At 42.9% G+C, this 25,630-nt stretch overlaps 1 protein-coding gene across 2 annotated transcripts in view; it reads left to right on the forward strand.

Moving 5' to 3' along the window:
• The window catches only part of CHCHD3 (coiled-coil-helix-coiled-coil-helix domain containing 3), a 157,955-nt gene that overhangs the window by 118,617 nt on the left and 13,708 nt on the right, over positions 1–25,630 (forward strand). For both annotated transcript variants that reach the window (XM_080361986.1, XM_080361987.1), the window contains exon 6: positions 9,359–9,429. In XM_080361986.1, coding sequence (XP_080218112.1) covers positions 9,359–9,429 — 71 coding nt within the window. The remainder of the gene's footprint in view (positions 1–9,358; positions 9,430–25,630) is intronic.

The following is a 25,630-nucleotide window of genomic DNA, read 5'->3' on the forward strand; positions in this document are numbered from 1 at the left end:
CACAGAAGGAGACTCCACAACCCCCCTGGGCAGCCTGGGCCAGGCTCTGCCACCCTCACTGGGAAGAGGTTTCTTCTCATATTTAAGTGGAACCTCTTATTTTCCAGCTTGAACCCATTACCCCTTGTCCTATCATTGGTTGTCACCGAGAAGAGCCTGGCTCCATCCTCCTGACACTCACCCTTTAGATATCTGTAAACATTAATGAGGTCCCCCCTCAGTGTCCTCTTGTCCAGCTCCAGAGCCTCAGTTCCCTCAGCCTTTCCTCACACGGGAGATGCTCCACTCCCTTCAGCATCTTTGTTGCCCTGTGCTGGACTCTCTGCAGCAGTTCCCTGTCCTGCTGGAACTGAGGGGCCACAACTGGACACAAGATTCCAGGTGTGGTGTCCCCAGGGCAGAGCAGAGGGGCAGGAGAACCTCTCTGACCTACTGACCACCCCCTTCTAACCCACCCCAGGTCCCATTGGCTTCCTGGCCACAAGGGCCCAGTGCTGGCTCATGCTCATCCTGCTCTCCTCATATCCCTTTCCCTGTGGAGATGAGGTTCTCAGGAGCGTGGTGTAGTGACAGGTTTGGGTTAATGGTTGGACTCAGTGACCTTCAGGGTTTCTTCCAACCGAAATTGTTCTATGATTCTACACCTTCCATGGTCCCAAAAAACACACTCCTGGATGGGTTTCCTTTCCACAAATGCTGTAGTAGGTCCCTTTGGATAATGGTGGCCAGTCCAGACTTCTGGTCCCTATTCTTGGACTCCAGTCTGTGGAGCAGCTCTACAGGTATAAGGCTTATTCCTTCTTTCTTGCTCTGGAAATCTTCTCTGTTAAGGCCATCTCAAATCTTAGGCTGCATGTCAACAGAATGAACGAAACAAAATGCTTCGTATTATCCACAAATAGGTTCGTAAAAGATGCCGAGATGAAATGGCCAGAAGTTCAATTAAGGCATGAAAGCAAGCTTAACTTCAGCAGAAATGCATTTGAAAGAGGCAAAGAAAACTTTCCAATTTGCCATTCAGGGAACGTGATAATCTTTGCCTGCTGATGCTTTGAGTCCTTCCGTGGGGGAGGATGACAAGGAAAAAAAGTCTTTAAATTAAAAATTCTCCCCTGATTCTCAAAGGTGCTAAACAGCCCCAGCTCTTGGTTCTTTTGGTGGGTGGAGCAGGTGCTGAGCTGCTCTCAAGTCAAGCCGGGCTCATTTTTGTCTTTCACAGCACTAACTTGAAGCCAAGGCCAGATTTCTCTCTTTTGTGTGGAAGTCACACATCTTTTTCTTTGTCAGATAAACTGTTAACTACATCACTATTAAATTAAAAAAAAATAGGTTGCATGAATCTTTCTCTCATATTGAAGCTATTCAGGGCCAAGGGGCTTAAAAGAAAAAATTCAGTGCCAGGAAGAAGTGTAGTAAAAACAGTTTCAGCACATTTGGGATAAAATAGTGCATATAAGCGATGTAGCTTTAGTGAAATTAAATGAGGGCGCTCAAGTTCTCCTGGTTCTTTTGATAACCTTTTATCAGCTTGGATGACACGAGATCCTTCAGAACTTTATCTGGCTGAAAATCTGAGGATTTTCAGCAGAGACTAAACCATGCACTTGTGCTTTGAGGTCCCACACGCAGACAAAACAGCTGACCTGCTGAGCTTCAGCAAGAATTGATGTTCTTCAACAGACCTTTGAAATCAGAGCTGTCTGGCAAAGTAATTCTTCTCCTATTCCTCCACAATACGTTCTTTAAGAAACTTCTGCTCTTACTTTTGTTCGGGGAAGATTATTTTGGGTGCAAACATGATGAAAAAACTTCTGTCCATGGTCACATCTCATTTTTATCTACCGGAATTTAGACTTTATCTATTTATTTATGCTTGCTATGATTCTGTCCTGTCCTGTATCCAAACTAGCGTGGTCAGCAGGACAAGGGCAGTGATCCTTCCCCTGTGCTCTGCACTGGGGAGGCCACACCTGGAGTATTGTGTTCAGTTCTGGGCCCCTCAGCTCAGGAAAGAGATTGAAGTGCTGGAGCGGGTCCAGAGAAGACCAACAAGGCTGGGGAAGGGACTTGAACATAAGACCTGTGGGGAGAGGCTGAGGGAGCTGGGCTTGTTTAGTCTGGAGAAGAGGAGGCTTAGAGGTGAGCTCAGCACTCTCTAGAACTACCTGAAGGGCAGTTCTAGCCAGGTGGGGATTGGGCTCTTCTCCCAGGCATCAGCAATAGGACAAGGGGCCATGGGCTTCAACTCTGCCAGGGGAAATTGAGGCTGGAGATTAGAAAGCAATTGTGTGCAGAGAGAGTGGTCAGGCATTGGAATGGCTGCCCAGGGAGGTGCTGGACTCACCGGCCCTGGAGATTTCTAAACTGAGATTGGCCATGGCACTTAGTGCCATGATCTAGTCAATGGACTGGAGTTGGACCAAGGGTTGGACTTGATGATCTCTGAGGTCTTTTCCAACCCAGTCGATTCTGTGATTCTGTATTTATCAGGACAAATTAGATGGATTTAAATTAAAATTCATGTCTTCTTTTCTTTAGCTTCTTTTACACAATGCCAGCCTATGCTTCTCTCCTCTTTTGTTTTTTGAATATAACTCTTAACAAAAAAGAAGCAATTTTTCCCCAAGAATTACAAACCCTGATCTTTTTTTTTTTTTCAAAGAAGGATACTAAGTGAAAGGCATAGAAAATACTACTTGATTTGGCTGTATCCTGTGTCTTATCTTTGGGCCGGAAACACTTAAGTAACTTAACATGTGGTCATCCTATTCAGGTCAATTAGATTCAAGTCACACCTCAAATTAGTCACTTGACTAAACACTATGAGCTTTGCTAAGTTGTTTTCTTTCAACAAAACTCTTCTGACTGGCATTCTGCCTGTATGGTAACTAACATGAGGCTACAATAATTGAAAAGAAAACCTGAATAGATAATTTTGGAACTGCATTTTAAGAATTTTCTTTAAGGAAGCTAAAATTGGGCCGAGTTTGGATGCTTTCTGATTTCTGCCATTCCTGGGAAAATGCGCCTTAGCTTGTTGATATGGATATAAATATCAATTCACACATTTATTCAAACAGAAGTCTATCTCCTCTGGTTCAGATTTTGCTTATCTTGCCAAAAGCTTCTGCCATGCAGATCCAGGTGGGTAAGGAGAGAAAAAATACTGTTCCCTATGGTGTATTTATCTGCTTGCTGTTGCCCAAGTGCTAGTGAAGGTTGAGGATCACTCGCTCCTTGAGAACTTCATTCTCTGGAGACATTCAAACCCGCCTGGACACCTTCCTGTGTGATCTGCTCTGGTGACCCTGCGTTAGCAGGTGGGTTGGAGTGAATGATCTCCAGAGGTCCCTTCAACCCCAACCAGTCTGTGATTCTGTAACTGTCACTCTTGGGCTCTCAAAATACACGATGGCCAGTGCAAATTCTGGATGGTCAGAAGAACAGCCCAAGTACAACGTTATCATGCCAACATCAAGAGACTGAGAGGGACAGAAGACTTCAGCTGAGGACATCAGAGGAGAAGTGGGTACAAAAAGTTAGAGGCTTTGAGAAAGGAGGAGTTGATTATCAGGAGAGTCTCCTGTTTTGGAAATACAGGGAAGAACCTGATGAAGTTCACCAAGGGTCCTGCAACCCCAGGTTCCAGTACGGGTTGGGGTCAGACCTGCTGGAAAGCAGCTCTGCAGAGAAGGACTTAGGAGTTCTGGTTGACAACAGGGTGACCATGAGTCACCAATGTGCCCTTATGGCCAAGAGGCCAATGGTCTCTGGGGTGTGTTAGGAAAAGTGTGACCAGCAGGTCAGGGAGGTTGTTCCTCCCCCTCTGCTCTGCCCTGGGGAGGCCACATCTGGGGTTCGGTGTCCAGTTCTGGGCTCCCCAGTTTAAGAAGGACAAGGAATTACTGGAGGGAGTCCAGCGGTGGGATATGAAGTTGATGAGGGGTCTGGAGCATCTTTGTGATGAGGAGACACTGAGAGAGCTGGGGCTGTTCAGCTGGAGAAGAGAAGCTGAGAGGGGATCTCATCAATGGTTATAAATATCTCCAGGGTGGGTGTCAGAGGATGGACCAGACTCTGTTCAGTGGTACCCAACGACAGGATGAGGGGCAACGGGCACAGACTGAAGCACAGGAGGGTCCATCTGAACATGAGGAGAAACTTCTTTCCTTTGAGGTGGCAGAGCCTGGCCCAGGCTGCCCAGAGAGGTTGTGGAGTCTCCTTCTCTGAGACATTCAAACCCACCTGGATACCTTCCTGTGTGATCTGCTCTGGTGACCCTGCGTTAGCAGGTGGGTTGGACTGGATGATCTCCAGAGGTCCCTTCAACCCCAGCCATCCTGTGGTTCTGTAAGAGTAGACCAGTGCAAGAATGCAGTGTCTGGATTGAGGGAACAGGGCAGACAGCTTGATGGCTGTTGGGAACATCAGAACCTGTAAGACAGCTTGGCCAGCAGAACTCAATTCCACCTACTGCTGTGTTAGTTGAGGTAAAACAGGACTGTATTGAAGATCTTAAGCATCGTAACTTTCCAGGTGATGCAAGCTCAGTGTCATGATGTTACAACACAGCCTTTCTAGCATTTGGTGGATTTCTTCTTTGTTTTCCCCCAGCTTGCTCTTCAACAGTTTTCTTATTTTTATTTTATTTTATTTTATTTTATTTTATTTTATTTATTTTATTATTTTAATTTTTAAGCTCTCTCTGCTGGAAGAGTAGCCAAGTGCTAAAATCAAATACTTTCAAGCTGGAACACATCAGTATAGAAGGCAATGGGCTCCTTCAGATGAAACGGGCCTCTAAAGTATTGCCCTACCCGCTGGTGTAGTTGTTAAGGTTCCTCCATATGACTCAGTGTACTGCGTAGTGTGCACGACATCCATTATTTATTTCACAGCTTCGAAACTTTGAAAAATTGCTAGTTTCCAAGAGATCTTTTTGTTACCTTTCCTATAATAGTCAAGAAATGAAAATAAATTCCCTAATTCCTGTGGGAGGTAATTAAGACTGAAGTTCTTTATGCATGGAGAAGGCATGGTGAGTAATGATCACAAGTACCTTTTGTGCTCACATAGAGGTCGGTAAGACACAGTGTCTTGGAATCCATAGATTTTTCTGGCATTTTGTGTGTTGGACTCTCAGTTATTGGTGACGGTCACAGTGTAGTTTGGACCATACCCCTAGGACTAGATTTAATCCTTGTATGTGCTGGAGGATCAGCCAGCAAGGCTGAGAGGGTTGGGGTTTTTCAGCCTGGAGAAGAAAAGCTCCAGGGAGACCTTATTGCGGCCTTTCAGTACCGAAAACGGACCTACAAGAAAACTGAAGAGCGATTTTTAGCAAGGCCTGTAGTGTTAGGACAAGGGGTGATGATTTAAACTGGAAGATGGTAGATGTAGGTCAAATATAAGGAGGGAATTTCTCCCCATGAGAGTGGTGAGACCCTGGCACAGGCTGCCCAGGGAAGCTGTGGATGCCCCATCCCTTCAAGTATTCAAGGTCGGGTTGGACGGGGCTTTGAGCAACCTGGTCTTGTGGAAGGTGACCCTGCTCGTGGCATGGGGTTGGACTAGATGATCTTTAAGATCCTTTCCAACCCAAACCACTCTATGATTCTGTGATCACCATGTGCCTGTTCTGCTCTTTATCCTACACATGTACTGTTAATACTTGCCAGAGTGTTGAGCTCGGTGAGTGTTTTGTTTGATCCAGTACCTTAGTTTTTATTTTAAAGGTGGACAGTGTTTCTTCAGTCAAGAAGATGGGAAACGAGGAACAGGCACACAAGTGGGTTCGTTTCCCCTAACTTTAGCAGCCTTAAAGTTAATAATAGAACTGTAGTCACCTATTAATCATCTAATTTCATTTAGTTATTGAGGCACCTTTTGTGTTGGCAGAGACAGATCCCTGGAGACATCCCAGGCCAGGCTGGACGGGGCTCTGAGCAACCTGAGCTGGTGAAGATGTCCCTGCTCATGGCAGGAGGTAACTGAGGGAGCTTTGGAGGTCCCTTCCAACCCAAACTATTCAGTGATTCTGTGATAATTCAGGTCATTTTGAATACTCTGAGGTGGCAGCATCCTCTGTGATGCTGGAGCACATCTGAGTGATGAGTTTAGACCAGATATTTTGAAGAAGCAAAGACTTCAGTCATCAAGAACCAAATTTGCAGCTTTATTTTCATACTGAGGTTGAACAACATGCCCACATCATGCAAGAACGCCCTAAAAAATATAGAAATAGCATCTATGTAATCTAGGATCATGATTAATTGCCATAACCCTGACACTTCTGTCTTGGAAGTTCTTAGCATCTTTCATAACATATTTCTTGCGCTTTCATACTTCTTGGAACAAAGGAGATCATAGAAGTCTGCACAAAACCATCTCTCTTGTTATATAGCTACAGAGAAGAAATTAAAGAGGCGAAGGTGCTGTGTAACTATGTAAGTGGAGGCTATTTTTATAATGCATATACCTGAGGAACCCAAATCAAAGATCCAAGGGAACTTGTTTGTAGTATTTGCTACTGTTAGTGACTTGCACAGTTAAAAGGATCCTTTGAGTGCATATAGAGCATCTGGAATGTGATAAAAATAGCCGAGGTTTGTATGTTCGTGCTCACGATGCTTGATGCAGAATGGTTGGTGGTATCGCAGTTCTGTTCCCTTCCCTCCCTCCTCCTACCTGTGCAGACTTTGGGGAGAAAACAGCTGTATTTGGAATATTTGCTGGAAATTGTGAAGGCCCAATCCAGAGCTGATGGATCTGCCGCTGCTGTGAACCTGCGATTTGGATCATAGTGTTTTGTTTCTCTACTTCGAGTTGAACAGTATGTGAATATGCAGATTATATAGACAATATAAACCCATATATGTATATGGAGGAAATTATTCAGCAGTGCTATGTTATAGCACCTTTTTTCTTGTATTTAGAGTAATTACCACTGCAATCTTGAGGATTAGGGAGGACTTATAAAATTAAACTTCATCTCCGGATTAAAGAGCCTATATCTCTAAAAAAGAACCTGAATGAATTTCAAAGGGAGATGCGATCCAAGAAACATAGCCCACTTTTTATTTAAGATAACAAATTATTTCTCAATGGCTTGGGTCTACTGTAGCATTTAAAGTTCTTGGCATATATAGCAGCTCAGTTGATCGCTTGAACTGCAATTAAAAAGTAGACCAAGTACACCCAGAATATTGTTTTTATGTCAGAAATGCTCCTTCATACTTGAAAATGATAAAAAATTGCAATCGATCCTTACAACTGTTGTGTTCATCTTTATTGATCGGGCCAAAGAAAGATAAATCGCAGCCCAAATAAGATTATAGTAAATGTTAGCATCGTCGGGGACCGCGGGATGATAGAGGGCGATTCATCATCTCAAACGGTGACCTGTCCGCGCTCCCACCCGCGTCCGTCTGTCGTCTCACCGCGTCCCCATTGATTTCAGCTCCGGCCGAGGACCCTGGACGTGCCCGTCATTGGGCAGCTGAGATTGCGGAACGCGGGGGGAGCGTCACTGGTGTGCGGAGGGTTTAATTTTCGTTCCCTTACGGGCCAACGATGATTTATGAAAAAATAAATAACCCCCCCAGTTTGCACATGTGGAAACCTTGATTCCAGTACAAATGAATTATTAGGTCTGGGGCTCAGAAGCAAGAGCACAGGAGCCCCCCGTGCTCTTTGTGCTCCCTGCCTGACCTTTGACTGTGTTGGATGTTACGCAATTTATTATAATTTGCGGTAAAATATTAGGCTTGCAATACAATTTTACCCTTGCCCAGATTTGGTATTTATTTTCAGTGATTTCTATACATTTCAAGGTTATAATTTAAAGGAAGAACCTCCGACGATAAGATCCTCAAATGGAAAAGTAATTAGTTTTCCTTTTATTTTTGTAGATATTAATACGTTGCCTCTTTTGGAGTTTCCAGGTGGTTTTGCCATAGTATAACCTGTATTCCTTATAACATAATTTGGCACAGATAAATGTTGCTCAGGACATGTTTACTAATCCCATGGTCAAGGACACTATGTCATCTTTGCCTTTTACAAATAAATGATCTCTCCTTTTACAGGGGGTTTTAATTTTTGTTTTCCGTAACAATGTTTTAAACACACCTATTTTTCATACATCAGTGTCTTAAATGAACAAAATTGCTTACTTTACCCAAAAATAAAATTAGAATGATGCTTTCTCCAGGCTGCATTGTGCCATTTGTGTGTTAACTCTTTTAAAGACGCAAAATCACGTTGTGAAATGAATTGACCTTAAACACTCGTATTAACAGGTAGATTGTTAAAATAAGGATTCAGAATGGGGTTTGTATATAATTAGGCGGTGTGCGTGATTGTAAGAGTTTTGTTGCCATGTTAACGTGACTCCCTGGGATGCCAAATGACTCGAGAGCTGCAAAACCACGGAGAAGTTCTTGCAAGCGCCAACCAAACCTTTCTGCATTTCCACGACCTGTTTGTTTGTCCCACTGTTCAGAGAAAAATGCTCTTTGAGAACTTTTGAACTGCTTTAACTTCGCTTTATTCCTCCAACTGTGAAGCCAGGTGCCTTGGTTATTACATCTCAAGTCCAACTGTGCCAAGGCTATAAAAACCTCTTTAAAATACCAAGTATGTATTATCTAGACATGAAGCATCACAACATTATAGTGATTTGTGGTTGAGTATCTTGTGTCCCACTGAGAAACTTGGCCATTTTTAAGCATACGAAAGTTCTGTCGCTTGATGATTCAATCTCGTCTCGCCCGCATTTTGGAAATTAATGATTTGGTGGAACTGAGCGAAATCCATTCCTGGGTTTAGGGGAGATGCAACTATGTTCTGATGTTCAAAATTAAAATGAGCAACTGCTTGAGGCGACCTGGAAGGTTTTAATATTAAAATAACCTTGTGTGATAGAGAAGATAGATAGAGAAGGTCAAGCCATAGTTAATTTATTGTGTAAATTTGAAGTTTGACTCAAATACCATCTGCAAACTAAACGGGGATATGTGTGTAGCACATACAAGGGCACACTAAGAAGTAAGGGTTAGTATTTTGATTTCTTTTTTCCCTATTCTAATGAAGAAGCTTCAAAGGCAGCTTGTACTAAATATGTGATTCTTACTCCATATTTCTTTACAGTTTCCTCCTTAAGAGCCAGAATCCAGAACCCAGAGGACAGGCTTTCAAAATACACTTCTCATCTCCAGAACTTTGTAGAATATCTGATCTGAGCGTTATTTTTTGAGCAACTCAAATTGCTATAGCATCTAAATTAGCATTGCTAATTAGTAACGTGAATAGAATCGATATATGAAGTCTGCATTATTATTTGATTTTTGTTTTCTAGAGCGCCCAGTTCTACAAAGTCACCACGGAACAATACCAAAAAGCTGCCGATGAAGTGTCAGCTCGATTCAAGTAAGTCTTTGCTATTGTTATTTTGGATGAGTTCTTATCCCCATCAAAATGCACAATGATTCCCCTTCCTCCCAGTCATACACCTATCGCTCTGTGCTACTTACTGAAATGAGACCATTTAAAGAATTTGGAAACCAGTTCATGGTAACTATAAGGTGTAGTAGTGTACTAATCATTTATGTTTGACAAGATGCATGAAATATTCTAAAAATATATTCCTTAATGTTTGTTTTTCTAATGGAGAACCAAACTGGAGGTGAACTTCATGTTACAAGAGTGTTCATTGCTTGCGCGATGTGGAAGGATTTAAATGAGCAACGTCGCTTTGCCCTTAATAGTGAAGGTCAAATTAAATAATTGTTATTAGTCCTGAGGATGGGTAAATGAAGATACAGTAATTGATGGATCAAACTGGCCATTGGACTCTTCTCTTTCTGCTGCTTCATCCATTAGGTAGAAGGTTCCATTTATCATTTTAGTAAGGATGCACAGAGAACTTTTTACAACCTTTTAGTATCAGTAGTAACCAAGTAACGCTGCATAAAGTGAATTATTCTATGATGATTTTTAGACTCATGGAGGGGTTTTTCTTTCATTTTGCATTTTGGGTTGTATTTCAATGAGCACGAAGAGAAAAGGCCTTTTTGATCTGAAAATGATACAAACAAAATTCTTTACTGTAAGATAAAAATAGTTTCATCTCTTAATATCATGAATTGTTAAATATTCTCTAGTGTATATATAAAGTCTTTGTACTGGTCAATAGTGCAGAATATGTCGAGGACTCAATTCATGTGTCAGGAGGGACAAAGAGCCCATTGAATCACAGGCTGATGGAAGCAAAGTTTGGAGGGTTTCCCAGTACATATGGGAAACCTGAGATGTTATTATTCCTTGTAATGTTTTTCATCTGTAACAAGACCCCCATCAAGGGGGTATCTCTCCTTCCTCTGTTCTACTGGAGTATTTTCATGTTGTAAAACCTAATTATTGCCTAATCTGACTTGCTTCCCAAACAAGCTTTTGTTGTGATTTGAAGTACTAGTTGAGAGCTCTTGGTGGTTAATGTGGCCAGAGGTGGGAAATGGCTCCAGCTTTGCCTTTTAAAATGATTTCCTAAATAAATCAAATGCTTTTGGCTCTTTTTTTGCACAACTGAAGCTGGTATGTAGAGCAGCGGCCGGTCCTTATGATCGGACAATACCAAAAAATGTAAGAAAACCATTTTTGCGAAGGATGTTTTGGTCCATCTGCATAAACCAAAGAGTATTTACTGAAGAGGGATTTGGAGAGGGAATCAGGTGTTCTCAACACTTGGTCTTTTCTTCGTTTTCTGGAGAGTAGAGCTATAAATAGAAATCACCTACGCAATTAATCTTTGCTGAAATCCTATTAGTGAAATTGCAGTGCTGCTTTCGCTCTTCAAGCCAAATTTCATGAAAATTTATTTGCACACCTGGAATCTTGTGTCCAGTTGTGGCCCCTCAGTTCCAGCAGGACAGGGAACTGCTGGAGAGAGTCCAGCGCAGGGCAACAAAGATGCTGAAGGGAGTGGAGCATCTCCCGTGTGAGGAAAGGCTGAGGGAGCTGGGGCTCTGGAGCTGGACAAGAGGACACTGAGGGGTCACCTCATTCATGAGGATCAATATGGAAAGGGTGAGTGTCAGGAGGATGGAGCCAGGCTCTTCTCGGTGACAACCAATGATAGGACAAGGGGTAATGGGTTCAAACTGGAATACAGGAGCTTCCATTTAAATTTGAGAAGAAACTTGTTCCTGGTGAGGGTGTCAGAGCCTGGCCCAGGCTGCCCAGGGGGGTTGTGGAGTCTCCTTCTCTGCAGACATTCCAACCCGCCTGGACACCTTCCTGTGTAACCTCATCTGGGTGTTCCTGCTCCATGGGGGGATTGCACTGGATGAGCTTTCCAGGTCCCTTCCAGTCCCTGACATTCTGGGGTTCTGTGAACTTTTTGACCAGTGGCTCCAATATAAAAAAAAGGGAAAACATTAGTGAAAATAAGATATCTGAAGTACGTGCATAAATTGCAGTAAACTTGATACAGCGCCTGAGCGATCAACGTTACTTCACAATTTAAAAGTTTTCCTTTTCTAAAATCCTTTTAAATGTCTTTTTCTTGTCGGTTTAAGTTTGGCAGGTGTTGTTTTATCGCTGCCTTTTGTATGTGACTTGATGGGTAAATGATGTATGATTTAGTGGAAGCTGAAGATGATGCTCTTTTGGTGTCACCAGCCACTTCTCATGTGCAGTTTAATTGCGTGTAAGGATTGAGGACAGGGTTTCAAGCATCGGCTTTAAAGAGCCTGTTTAATTGGCTGTAAAAGAAGAATTAAATAAGGTTGAACTGCTAAATTTTGTTAATGCAGAAGCCAATGTGCTGCGTGTCAGTGTGATTTTGGCTTCTAAGCGTGAGATTAATAGATCTAATTGTGGTATTATTAGGAAATAGTCTTGCTGTATTTTAAACATGTCTGGAATTAGTTACTAAGTTTTACCAAGAACTTGCATTTCTTCAACTTTTTAAGCTACGTTTCCTTCCAGAGCAAAGCAAAGTGGATAATTACTTAAATATTTCCTGGATTTTCCTTTTCCTTCCTCCATTTAGTCCCTGAAATGATAATAGCTGTGGCTTCATCAGTCATCAGGGATAATTTGCCCCATTAAAAGGGGAAACAAAATAAATATGCCATATAGACTTGTCTCAGAGAACTGGCAGATATTCTGTATTTTCTCCGCAATCCTCATTGATGCCTCTTTATTACCTTCCCCAGCGCTGCCTGGATTAGCCTGATATTCCAAATGTTCATGATAAATGTTTTATCTCGGCGAGGTCCTGATTCCCATTGATCAAATTCTGAATTATCAAATGGTTCATCTGCTTCGGCCGCTAATTCCCATTGATCATCTCCTAAATGACCAGGTTCAGTCGGTTCCTGCAGTACACAAATTACATTAAAACAACATTACTGGGGCATGCTGCCTTTCCTAATGCAGGAGTTATGTTACCCGCAGTTACATTATAACCAGAATTATTATATTATGAAGATGTCTCTGCTCTAATGAGAAGTGTACACAAGAAGAAAAGAATGCGCTATTACAGGAAGAGCCGGGCTTTGGGCAAAGATTTGAACTTTAACTAATCAAATTGTACATTCATATTGTGTGTTTTTTCCCTTAATTTGAAGGGCTGGGAGTGGGAAATTTGGCAGCTGCGGTGGTGACATTTTATTCCCCCGTGGTGTCTAGAGCCAAGTAACATCTTGATTATTCATTTAGGAATAGAGTGAGCAGACAGGGCAAATTCTGCCGAAAATAAGCGTCTTTGCTTTTCTCTTCTATGGGTTTTGATTTCTGGTGGTAGATAATAGAGTTCAGAGCTGTGCACTGCTGCTTCTTCCAAATACTTTGCTGTTCCTGTCCTGTTTCAACGCTCTTAGACAACTTGGAATTGCTCCTTGCCGCTGGTTTCATGGCAAAAATGTATTTCCCAGCTGGCCAGACTGATAGAAAACCCAAGTCATCGATGGGGATCGACTGTTCATTTTGGTTCCTACTACCCCAGGTAGTGTTTGTGCAAAGCAAAGCAAGGGTGAGGTTTTCCCTGTAACTCAATGTGTCACTTCTAAACTCCTGTGTTTCCAAGAAAAGCCAAATTCTGGATCTTGTGCATCATGAGGGTTTTGATGTGTCTGTGTGTCTCCTGGATGGAATTGTCCATCTCTAACTGCTTGAATCACAGAGGATTCTTTGCATCGTTTGGAAGCTTGGGTGTTTATTGTGAATTACAGATTTTCATAGAGTCCCAGGATGTCAGGGATTGGAAGGGCCCTGGAAAGCTCATCCAGTGCAATCCCCCCATGGAACAGGAACACCCAGATGAGGTTACACAGGAAGGTGTCCAGGCGGGTTGGAATGTCTGCAGAGAAGGAGACTCCACAACCCCCCTGGGCAGCCTGGGCCAGGCTCTGACACCCTCACCATGAAGAAGTTTCTTCTCAAGTTTAAGTGGAACCTCTTATGTTCCAGCTTAAACCCATTACCCCTTGTCCTATCATTGGTTGTCACCGAGAAGAGCCTGGCTCCATCCTCCTGACACTCCCCCTTTATATATCTGTAAACATTAGTAAGGTCACCCCTCAGTGTCCTCTTGTCCAGCTCCAGAGCCCCAGCTCCCTCAGCCTTTCCTCACACGGGAGATGCTCCACTCCCTTCAGCATCTTTGTTGCCCTGCACTGGACTCTCTGCAGCAGTTCCCTGTCCTGCTGGAACTGAGGGGCCACAACTGGACACAAGATTCCAGGTGTGGTCTCCCCAGGGCAGAGCAGAGGGGCAGGAGAACCTCTCTGACCTACTGACCACCCCCTTCTAAGCCACCCCAGGTCCCATTGGCTTCCTGGCCACAAGGGCCCAGTGCTGGCTCATGGTCACCCTGCTGTGCCCAGGACCCCCAGGTCCCTTTCCCCTACGCTGCTGTCTAATAGGTCATTCCCCAACTTACACTGGAACCTGGGGTTGTTCCTGCCCAGATTCAAGACTCTACACTTGCCCTTGTTCTATTTCATTAAATTTTCCCCCTCCCAGCTCTCCAGCCTGTCCAGGTCTCTGATGGCAGCACAGCTTCCAGTGTCACCACTCCTCCCAGCTTGGTGTCATTTTGGTGGCTTTTCATGCCTTACTATGAGATTTTTGGTCACGAACCTCGCCATCAGGAGGAGGAACATCTCTCGAGAGCTGGAGTTGCTCGTTGGATGAAACGCAGAGAGGTTTGGGGTTTGCTGAGGCTGCTTCATGCCTTACGATCTCCACACATTTTGTGATGTTTTAAAAACAGTTTTACAAACCAAATCAATACGTTTCACGTGATCCTTGGTCATTTCCATTGCTCTGATCACTGATGGGTGATCTCCGGCCAATAGGCTATTACAGCCTTGAAAAATATATTCAGCAGGGGGTTTGATTCAGTTTAGAGTGAGTGGGAATAGCTGACAAAACATCAATATTGTGTCTTCCTTCAATTGGTAACTTCTGTATCGTGAAGCTTGGTTTATTAATGCTTACTGAAAATAAAATCTAATGCACAGTTGTGTTTGCTGCTTATCTGAAAGCCACAGAAACATGAAGCGTCCTTCCTTTAAGCTGTGTTTTACTTAATGTTCTTCTGAACAGGGAAGTGTAGCCATGTTGAATGAATATCCGTGATGCTTCAGTATTGAAAAGCAGTGATACCTTTTTTCTGGACATTGAAAAAAATGCAGTATAGAGAGAAAATGCACTTTTTTAATGACAACATTGGACCGAGACCAGGGAAGCGTGGGTTTATTTCACTGTTCGCTGTACCCTCGTGGTGATGGACACATATGGTGACTTTTAAAGGACTCTTCTGTAGATTAGGAATAATATTGATGGTTCCTTAATGTAAATATATTCAGTAGCTATCACGTGGGACTCAGATACAACTCTAACATAGAAATCCATGTTGGAGATACCAAGGCAAATGGTTTCTGCTTGTGCAGATCCACTCGGGAGAAACTTCTATTTGCTGGCAGTTCCTTTTGCTACCTGAATTAGCATTAGTTGGTTTTAAAAACTAAAGTTAAAAGTACAATCATTTGGGAAAATACTACATAGTACGTTTTCAGTGACAGAAAATAGCTGATTTGAAATCCTTGGGCAGAACCTGCAGTCTTGTCGTCTTCTAGTTGAGCTCAGCCAAAGACAATGGGCTCTAAATAGAAACATCCTGATTTAAGCTTTCCTCTCACAAACACAGCACATATATTTAGTACTTTGTCTTGAAACAGTCATTTCAGTCTTGTCTGAACGTATGATACTGTTGTTTTCTTCTTGAATTCTTTCTTCAAGTATTTCAGCTGAGGACAATGATCCCAAGTTATCCACAATGTAGGATTGGTATGTTTTTAAGTTATAGAATCATTTTGGTTGGAATAGACCCTCAGGATCATTGAGTCCAATCATAACCCAACTCTGGCACTAAACCATGTCCCTGAGAACCTCATCTCCACACGTTTTCAACCCCTCCAGGGATGGTGACTCCATCACTGCCCTGGGCAGCCTGTTCCAATGCCCCACAGCCCTTTCAGGTAGGAATTGTTCCTAATATCCAGTCTTCACAGTAGGAAGGAGCTTGAAGGAGTGTGCAATGTTAAATACCATAAACTCAGCTTAAACCAGGGAGCTTTTCTTAGTGGCGAAAGGTCCTTGAAGAGTGTGGCACAGCAGCGAGAGTCGCTTACGTTTGACCACTGTTATTCTCTGGTATTTAACGGCTCGACACTTAACGAGTGAAGTGTAAATGGTGTTTTGCAGGGTGGATGTGATATTGTCAGCTCTCATAGGTTTAAACCGAGCGGGATTCAGGACACGTAGAGCTGCTTCGGGTAGGAAGGGAAATGGATAAAGAGACTCCAAATCTTTCAAGTCTCTATTTGTCTTGTACATCGCAAATCCTGTTCCTTTTGAATGCTAACGGAATAAAACAGGATCTGTTTTCTTTGCTCACTCCTTTCAGCCGGTGCTTGATCCCGATAGACTTACCCAGGAGCTGGCAGAGCTCGTTCAGGCAACATGTTTGACTTTACTGCTGCTTTGTAGAAGTGATTTTGCTTTGACACAGTGTTCGCTTGGCTGGTGAAACCCTTTACACCCTGCATGCCTTATGGGTGCAGTTGAATCGGAGTATAGAAGCAGGAATTACGTATTTCTGCCTTTGGGATGGAGTTGCTTATTGCTTCATCACTTTGGCTCAATGAAGGGACTTGGGTGGTCAGTAGTTACCCATCTCAGTTGCTCTCCAGCCTATAAACATAGAGAAAAGGGTGTTCTTTGGATAGTTTTAGAATATAAAAATTCTATAAACCCCTTATTCAGTACATTTACCTATGAAATATGACAACTTCAGTTTTCCCTACAGCAACATAGATGTTTAACTTTCTTCCTTTGATCAATACAGTCCATTAGGAATGAGAGTACTCAACCGAGCTGGATGAAATATTAATTGTGCGCTTCTTAGGTGGATGCAGATTCAATCTAAACGAAGTGGGAGCAGGGGATTCCAGCGTAATATCTGTGTGTTTTTATGTTAAGCCCAGAACCATGAGTCTGTTTGCATGGGGACATGTGTTTTCATTGCAATATTTGAGCTGTGATGTGAAATTTAAATGCTCTTATGTGGTCAGGAGATAGGTTTGAAGCATTGAATGTGAGTCTTTGAGAGTTATATTAACTTTTAAAATCCATTATTCAAAATTTAGGCAGCACATTGATTAAGAAGGTTAAGCCAATTCTTTCCACGTTTGCCATAATCCTTTTTCTTTGTTTCCCTTCTAGAAATCATGGGTATATTAATTAAAGTTCCCCTTGGGCTATCACCAGTTTTTCACACAGTTAGATACTTTACAGTCTGGAATGAAGAAAACCATCTTAAAATTAATTGTAGCCAAGCACAAAGTCATGACTAGGAGTGGGTTTATTTTAATATACAAATTAGTACTTAAAATAACAAAATATTTTCTGGAGTGGAGTGTAGTTATAGTAGGATATAGGTGTAGTTATGGTTGGATAACCAGGTGGGCAAACATACCTCTCAATCCGAACATCCCTTCCCTCTCCAGGTGAGTCTGGTCGGTATGTTTGAAGGGGAAAACACGCCACAGATTCTATTTGCTTACATGTTAAATAGTTTTATAGGCTTCCTTATGAAAGCGAGCGAGCAAAACCCTTCATGCATCACTGGCCAAGGGTTAAATAGGCGCGTTTTGTGTGCTGGTGATCAACCGAGCCCCCTGAAAATTGCTGGGTGCCCTCGGTAGGGGCAGCTCCCGCTCGGGACCGACTCCTTGTGGCGTCGCCGACCCGTAAATCTCTACCACGGCACATCTGGCTCCGCGTTCCCTTTCAAGGACTAAAGCCTCTTGTTTTAATACGTTAAGCATCCTTTGTTGGGATTTTGTGGAAACACAGGTAAATAATGTCCAAATTACAGCATTAAACCAAGGAAGGTTAAACCCTACAGTTTCTTCATTATTAATTTGTTGTGTGTTTTGTAATCTTCTGTTGCTGAGGTTTAAAAATACCTTTTCTAAGGATGTTTTTGGCGGGTCCAAGCCATCTGTAGGATCAAAGCCTACAAATCCCACAGCCCCCACTTTGCAGCACGCAGCAGCAAGCCTCTCTTTCTGGAAAGGAGCATGTTTTGCAAAGTCAATGGTACATTTTATTTCAAGCAGCATACACCTGTTTCTGGTTACAGGCTGAAGAATGAATCACTAATTACCTGTACACGTTAGAATACAACACTTCATATTGCAGGAGGTGGTGCGATCTGTTCAGTGAAGGCCCCCAACTATGGAACCATCCGTTCCGAAATCACGGGCCGGAAAGACGGCGATTCCCAACCGACCCCTGATATTTGTGCGTTTGAGCTGCGGGGTGGGAGGTCAGTGCCACCGACCTTTGTTTTCCCATCGGAGCTCTGGAAGGAGATGAAACAATCCGATTGGGATGCCGGGACACCGGCACCATCTCGTTGCTTCGCAAGCTGCTTCACAGATGCTGCTGGTGCTGCATTGGTCATCACTGATTTACATTCACAACACCATCGTTACAGCTCATTTGCTGCTACTTCTAATTAACCACTTCTTCCTTTTTTTTTTTTTCCTCTTCCAGTAGTATTGAGATAAATCCCAGAATGTCAGGGGTTGGAAGGAACCTGGAAAGCTCATCCAGTGCAATCCCCCCATGGAGCAGGAACACCCAGATGAGGTTACACAGGAAGGTGTCCAGGCGGGTTGGAATGTCTGCACAGAAGGAGACTCCACAACCCCCCTGGGCAGCCTGGGCCAGGCTCTGCCACCCTCACCGGGAAGAAGTTTCTTCTCAAATTTAAGTGGAACCTCTTGTGTTCCAGTTTGTACCCATTACCCCTTGTCCTATCATTGGTTATCACCGAGAAGAGCCTGGCTCCATCCTCCTGACACTCACCCTTTATATACCTGTAAACATGAATGAGGTGACCCCTCAGTGTCCTCTTGTCCAGCTCCAGAGCCCCAGCTCCCTCAGCCTTGCCTCACACGGGAGATGCTCCACTCCCTTCAGCATCTTTGTTGCCCTGCGCTGGACTCTCTCCAGCAGTTCCCTGTCCTGCTGGAACTGAGGGGCCACAACTGGACACCATATTCCAGGTGTGGTCTCCCCAGGGCAGAGCAGAGGGGCAGGAGAACCTCTCTGACCTACTGACCACCCCCTTCTAACCCACCCCAGGTCCCATTGGCTTCCTGGCCACAAGGGCCCAGTGCTGGCTCATGGTCACCCTGGTGTCCCCAGGACCCCCAGGTCCCTTTCCCCTACGCTGCTCTCTAATGGATCATTCTCCAACTTATACTGGAACCTGGGGTTGTTCCTGCCCAGATTCAACACTCTACACTTTCCTTTGTTATATTTCATTACATTTTTCCCTGCCCAGCTCTCCAGCCTGTCCAGGTCTCTGGATGGTGGCACAATAACCACAATGCAGTTGTTCTGCTTCAACTCCATCCAAGTGAATTCACAGTTGCAAAGCCAAAGTGTACATTAAACATTTTGGGAAATAATATCTAATAATATGCTGTGTTGCGAAGTGCTGTCATACTCAAAAGAATAAGGTTTGTTAAAACAGTGTTAAGATGGCTCATGAAGTGATTATTCTGTCTTCTGTTGCCTGCTAGTTCCCGTGAAATTATTTCAGATTTACAACTTTTCTCTTTAGGTGCTGGTAGTAAAAGTTACTACTGGACGTGAAAATTGTGGCATCTGATGGGTGTATTGCACCTACCTTACTCTGTAGCTCTGAAAACCTAACTGGTATAACAATATATTTTATGTATTTATTTTTGCTGTGGGAAATTGCAAAGACATTGAGCATGTGGATAACAGGTATGTTCTAGTAGCTCCTACTCTGTGCGGAGCTGCCCTTTTAATTGCAGTTTATCTTCCCATATTACTTTTTATCTGCCTGTTGGCTCAGGTCAGTCCAAACGGAGATGAATCTCAATCAGATTTGGACCTTGCTTAGCAGTTGGGTTTTCATAATGTGTCCATCAGGACTGGAGTGTTCATCAAGCTCCTCTGCATCTTCTGATGCTCACCCACCTGGTTCATTTAACTTCTAAAAATACGGTCTTCGTTGTCAATACAGCAGAAATGCTGCTGGTACTGGAAGCAAATTGCATTTATTTTATCCTGGTCCTTGTATTTGTGTCTCAGCACGTTGCAGATGTTGTGATGCAGAGCGTCAGCTGGCAACATCTGGAGAAGGGGCTGCTGCAGTTGTTGACATCTAGGAGGTGACAAGATTATCAGGTCACGGGTGTCGCTCCTCTGTTGCGATAAAGGTGCAAGTTCATTCCTTCGCTCTCATTCTGTGCTGCCACCAGGCTCAAACAAATCAAACTGTGCCCAGTTTCACTTGATTAAGTCTCATTTTTTTGCTGAATAGAGCAAAATTGTGCAGCAAGCAGCTGGCAACACGGATGCTCCATGGGTGTTGGGTCATGGAGAAGCCTTTATAAGTCTGCTTAGGATTTATGCTTTTTTATGTACTAGAATGCCTGACAGATTGGCTGCCTGATGTAAATTTACCTTTAATTAGTCCATCTAGGTACTACTGTAATAAAAATAATGAAAGGACCTGTGTAATGTGACAACAGTGCATACAGTTATCTCTTCAGGTTAGGGGACTTGACTGAGGCCATTTTTTACACAAACTTTATAGACTATTCCTCCTAATACAGTTTATAATTTTTCAGTGACCTAATCAGTTTGGGTCTCATTTACAGGTATGATAAGAGTCCCCAAACTTTTGTTTTCCCTCTTAATTAGAATCAAGCAGCAATATTTTGGCTTTGTGGTTCCTGTCAGCAGAACTTCCAGTGTAAGATAATTTTCTTTTATAAGAATATAATCTTAACAGAATCCCAGAATGTCAGGGGTTGGAAGGGCCCTGGAAAGCTCATCCAGTGCAATCCCCCATGGAGCAGGAACACCCAGATGAGGTTACACAGGAAGGTGTCCAGGCGGGTTTGGAATGTCTGCACAGAAGGAGACTCCACAACTACCCTGGGCAGCCTGGGCCAGGCTCTGCCACCCTCACCAGGAACAAGTTTCTTCTCATATTTAAGTGGAAGCTCTTGTGTTCCAGTTTGAACCCATTACCCCTTGTCCTATCATTGGTTGTCACCGAGAAGAGCCTGGCTCCATCCTCCTGACACTCACCCTTTCCATATTGATCCCCATGAATGAGTCACCCCTCAGTGTCCTCTTGTCCAGCTCCAGAGCCCCAGCTCCCTCAGCCTTTCCTCACACGGGAGATGCTCCACTCCCTTCAGCATCTTGGTGGCTGCGCTGGACTCTCTGCAGCAGTTCCCTGTCCTGCTGGAACTGAGGGGCCACAACTGGACACAAGATTCCAGGTGTGGTGTCCCCAGGGCAGAGCAGAGGGGCAGGAGAACCTCTCTGACCTACTGACCACCCCCTTCTAACCCACCCCAGGTCCCATTGGCTTCCTGGCCACAAGGGCCCAGTGCTGGCTCATGGTCACCCTGCTGTCCCCAGGACCCCCAGGTCCCTTTCCCCTACGCTGCTCTCTAATAGGTCATTCCCCAACTTACACTGGAACCTGGGGTTGTTCCTGCCCAGATTCAAGACTCTACACTTGCCCTTCTTCTATTTCATTAAATTTTCCCTGCCCAGCTCTCCAGCCTGTCCAGGTCTCTGATGGCAGCACAGCTTCCACTGTCACCACTCCTTCCAGCTTGGTGTCATCAGCAAACTTGCTGACAGTCACTCTATTCCCTCATCCAAATCATTGATGAATATGTTTCTTAAGCGGTACCATTCTTGGCAGCCCAACTGATGTGACCACACACACACTTTACACAGAGTATTACACCACGTCGTAGGAGACAGAATCTCTGACCCATAGACCACAAAATCCAGATTGTAACATGGCTCTGTATCTAATGGCTCATATGAAATGAGCCTTTAGATATTTAATAAGGTGTTATTGTGCATTTTAGCCATGGAGCCAAGGGTAAGTTGGAAGTCCTCGGGTCCAACAAGATAGTCCATCTCCCTAGCCGAAAATTCAAGTTTTATTTATTTCCCTTGAAATACTATGTTGCCATTTACTGCATGTCCTGTACAGATTTTTTCCCTTATATTCTAGCTGTATTTTCTTTCATTTTGCCCTGTTATTGCCGGTCCTCCTCATTGCAAAATGCTGAATTATTTTCCAAACGTGCTTTTTGATTCTTTCAATGGTTATCAGTGCGTTTTTAAAGCATGCGTCCTGACATTTATAGGAGAAAGCACATCTATTGATCATGAGATATCCTAACCAATATTTAAAGCCTTTCACAGTATCTACTCAATGCATTATTTAATTCTCTTGAACTTGAGCTTCATTCTGTAGCAAATGAAAACTCTGATTTTGAAGAGGGGGTTTCCTAAATATTTTCGCCTTCCTTTTGGCATTTTAAAACATTTTGGCTTCTGTAAATGTGACCTGATCTTTATGTTCCGTGCTGTGCACTTATAAGCATAAAAAGCACAGCACATTCTAACCCTAAAAACACGACATGAAGCTGGTCAGGAGGAGAAATTTTTCCCCATTTAATGGAGAATAATAATAATAATAATAGTAATAACGATGATGATGATGATAATAGCAATGATAAAGATGCGTGCGCTCTATCAGTACCCTTTGCCTTTCCATCCATCTGCCCGCAATCTAAAATCAAAGTACAGCCCTGAAACATTTAAAACACACGTTTAAACCTGGGGGAAAGGAACCGAACCAAATAGATAAAACTAATATGTGTATCTTTAAAGAGACCACTCAAGTGCCATGGCTGGGGCTATAAAGTTTATAATGATGGACTCCCCTGTCAAGGGTGCGTTAAGACGGATAATATTGCGTAGCAAGTGCTGTACTGCATTACGGGAAGACGGAGAATATCAGGATCGAAAGGTTTTGCGAGACAGGCTTTATAGATCTGTGTGTAATAGACCATTTCTCTGTCTGCCCTGCTTTACCGTTAGTGAAATCTCGCTCTTGCATGGGCTGATGGAACACAGTCTTTTTGTCTTCCATCATGTATATTCTTCTCCCTTTGCCTTGACTAGACACAGTACTTAGGTCAAAAAACTGGTATAACCCTCTCAATAAAAAGTTGCAGTCGACGTGGTCAATATAGATTTTGAAAAGGAGTTATTTATAGATTAATTCAGTGTCAAATGAATCCAGTTTGCTGACACTACTAAATATTTTGGCTCTTTTAGGTAGGGACATTGCAAATATTCCTCTAGACAGTCTACAAAATGTTTTTTTGTGTGTTTTCTTTAGGAGGGTTGGTTGAGGATGAAGCAAATAATGGCTCTATCCCAAGTTCTCTTCATCTTAAAGCTGGAGACTTGTTACTCCTCTTTGCATCCTGACAATATGCATGTGTGAAGGTCAAACTGCAGGACCAGCCTCTTCTTCTGGATCTGCACTGTAAACTAATTGTTTTCAGATATTAAAATACCCAAATTAATGTGGATTGAGCATTACCCCTTAATAAGACGCGTGTACTACTGAAATAGTTTTGCTAATTCTGTCAGACTTTGAGCTCTTAGTGTGAAAATCTGTGTTGTAGTACAATACACATTTCTTGGGCTAGAGCGGCTATAAAGTGCAATCATTTGATTGCGTATCGAAAGAAATGAGAAAAGCAGTTATTCCTTTAAAACTTCCCTCACCACTTAACGCAGGTCCTAGTTTCAAGCCATTTAGGAGATCCATTAAGCCATTGGGTCGCTCCTGTGCATGCATTAGGAACAGACTCGCCGTAATATGGAACGGGCTTTGCTATATCATGGACACATTTATGAAGATTGATAACACCAAGGGTTCAGTGTTAACTTTTATTGTCAAACAGGCTGCAGGAGAAACTGCCTCATATTGCTTTTGCTTTGATTTATGAAAAGGTTGCTGCATGAAGAAGACATCACATAAAATAGCTCTGCTGGCAGTAGCGGTATAAAATAGGGCTGTAAGTAGACCAAACAATAACTATAATTATGTTCATTATTGTCTCAGCTCTCCGTGCCTTTTGGTAGGGTGTTTGTATTCACTACCACATCAGCTTTAAAGTGGACTCACCTTTCCCACTAAGTGGGATGAGTGATAAAATCCTGCTGGTTTTTATAGGCAATACCCCTAAAGGAGACCTTTCTTGTTTGTGCCGTGAAATGGAAAAGGTTGTTTAGGTTTTACCTACTAGGAGGAAGAGGAGGGAAAGGTCTTTAGTAAAAAATTGCTTTTCTGTTACAGTTTCCATTTGGTCCTAAATTATTACTGCTCTCCTGGAAGGGTTATTTCAGACTGCGTCGTATTTAAACTCTTGAAAACAAAACCGACAAGCCCAGCTTGATGGCAAAGATCACCAGTTTCTCTTAGCCATCCTTTCTAACAAGATGTGCCATGAATCAAGTCGAATTCTTCAATTAGCAGCAATTAGCAGTAAAACTTGAGTGAGAACCAGCTGAAATCAAGGGCCGTGACCCAACTGGGGAAGATTCAGTGGTTGATCTAAAGTTTGTCAAACTTGAGATACTTTAACTAAAAACCATTCCACTACCAAACTATCTGAAGACGTTGACAAAAAAGCGAGAAGGTTATACGGTGACGTGATAAAGTTATAAACCAGAGTCACTTTATTGGATAAGACTGAAGTTCGTCAATTAACCCAGTGTCTAATTAACGCTGCCAACACACAACAGGTGTGTAAGAGACTTTTGGAAGATCTTTGTGAGCTGCCAATGATGTTTCCCTGCAATATCCTCCGCCTTCTGGTGTTCAGCTGCTTTCCAGGTACCATCATGTCTTATAATAACCCAGAGAAATGTCTGTCCAGTGAAAAGTAATGTAAAATAATGAAAAAAAAAAATGGAAATTATATAAATGTATGCTGTGCTTTACAACTCATCCCTCAAATTTCAGTTCATGGTTTGTTCATGGTGAGGGGTGAATTTTCCCTACCAGGATGCTAAAGGGATGTTGGGGGCGTTATGGTTTAATATTCTACAACGCACTGTAAAAGCACATTAAAACTAAGATGTGCTACAGTGAGATCCAGTGCTCATGTTCAGAACATGATGATTATTCTTCATGTGTGTTTCCTAACGCATTGTTGGTTTGGCAGCCCAGCTGATTGTATTTTCTGAAAAAGGTGGTCATGAAAGACCTGGGGAAGTGCACGTAGCCTTTGTAGCTTATCAGAATGAATCCAAGCCTTTTTTTCCTTAAATAACTTCATGCCCAGATGAAAAATTGGCATTTATTCTACTATCTCTTAAGATTACAACCCTCAGCTCCCTGAAGTTATTGGAGCCCACAGGAGCGGCAATGCTTGAAGTGTTTAACCGTTGATTGCTTTTTCTGTTATGCTAGTTCTGCTCATAATATCTCTTATTTTTGTGGTCAGCAACAGGCTTTCAGGCCTCTTATGGCTGAAGAAAATAGTTAAACATATATTGCTCTAGAGAGCAGTATTCGGACAATAATGTGCTGGGTAATAATAGTATCTTGTGGTGCTTTGCATTGAGTGCAGTAGTTGACCTTTGCTATAGATGAGAAACGTTGTCTCCTTATTAAAACACATTAAATAGCACCTATATAAAGGAAAAACTCTCTTTTTAGTGTAAAGCAGTGTAAGGTGCTGTGAAGGTTTTATTACGGCGATTTTGGGACAATCGTGTTACTCCTGAGTTTACAAAGCCTGAAGTGAGTTGTGCAGCTCTTGGGAAAAAGCAGCAATAATAAATCTACAACGTGCGACACTGTTGTGTATTTAGTTTATGCTGCACATTTTGGTCTTTAAGTCTGTCTATATTCTTGTGTGTGCGCCTTACATAGTAGTGGAACATTGTAGAAAATTTAATGCAGGGACAGGAATAAAATTCAAATGGAATAAAGTGAAATGAATTGAATTGAAAATTCAAATGGAATAAAATAAATGAGTCTTGAATCTGGGCAGGAACAACCGCGGGTTCCAGTATAAATTGGGGAATGACCTATTAGAGAGCAGCGTAGGGGAAAGGGACCTGGGGGTCCTGGGGACAGCAGGGTGACCATGAGCCAGCACTG

Source organism: Nesoenas mayeri (assembly GCF_963082525.1).
Source record: "Nesoenas mayeri genome assembly, chromosome: 1".
Classification (NCBI taxonomy): domain Eukaryota; kingdom Metazoa; phylum Chordata; class Aves; order Columbiformes; family Columbidae; genus Nesoenas; species Nesoenas mayeri.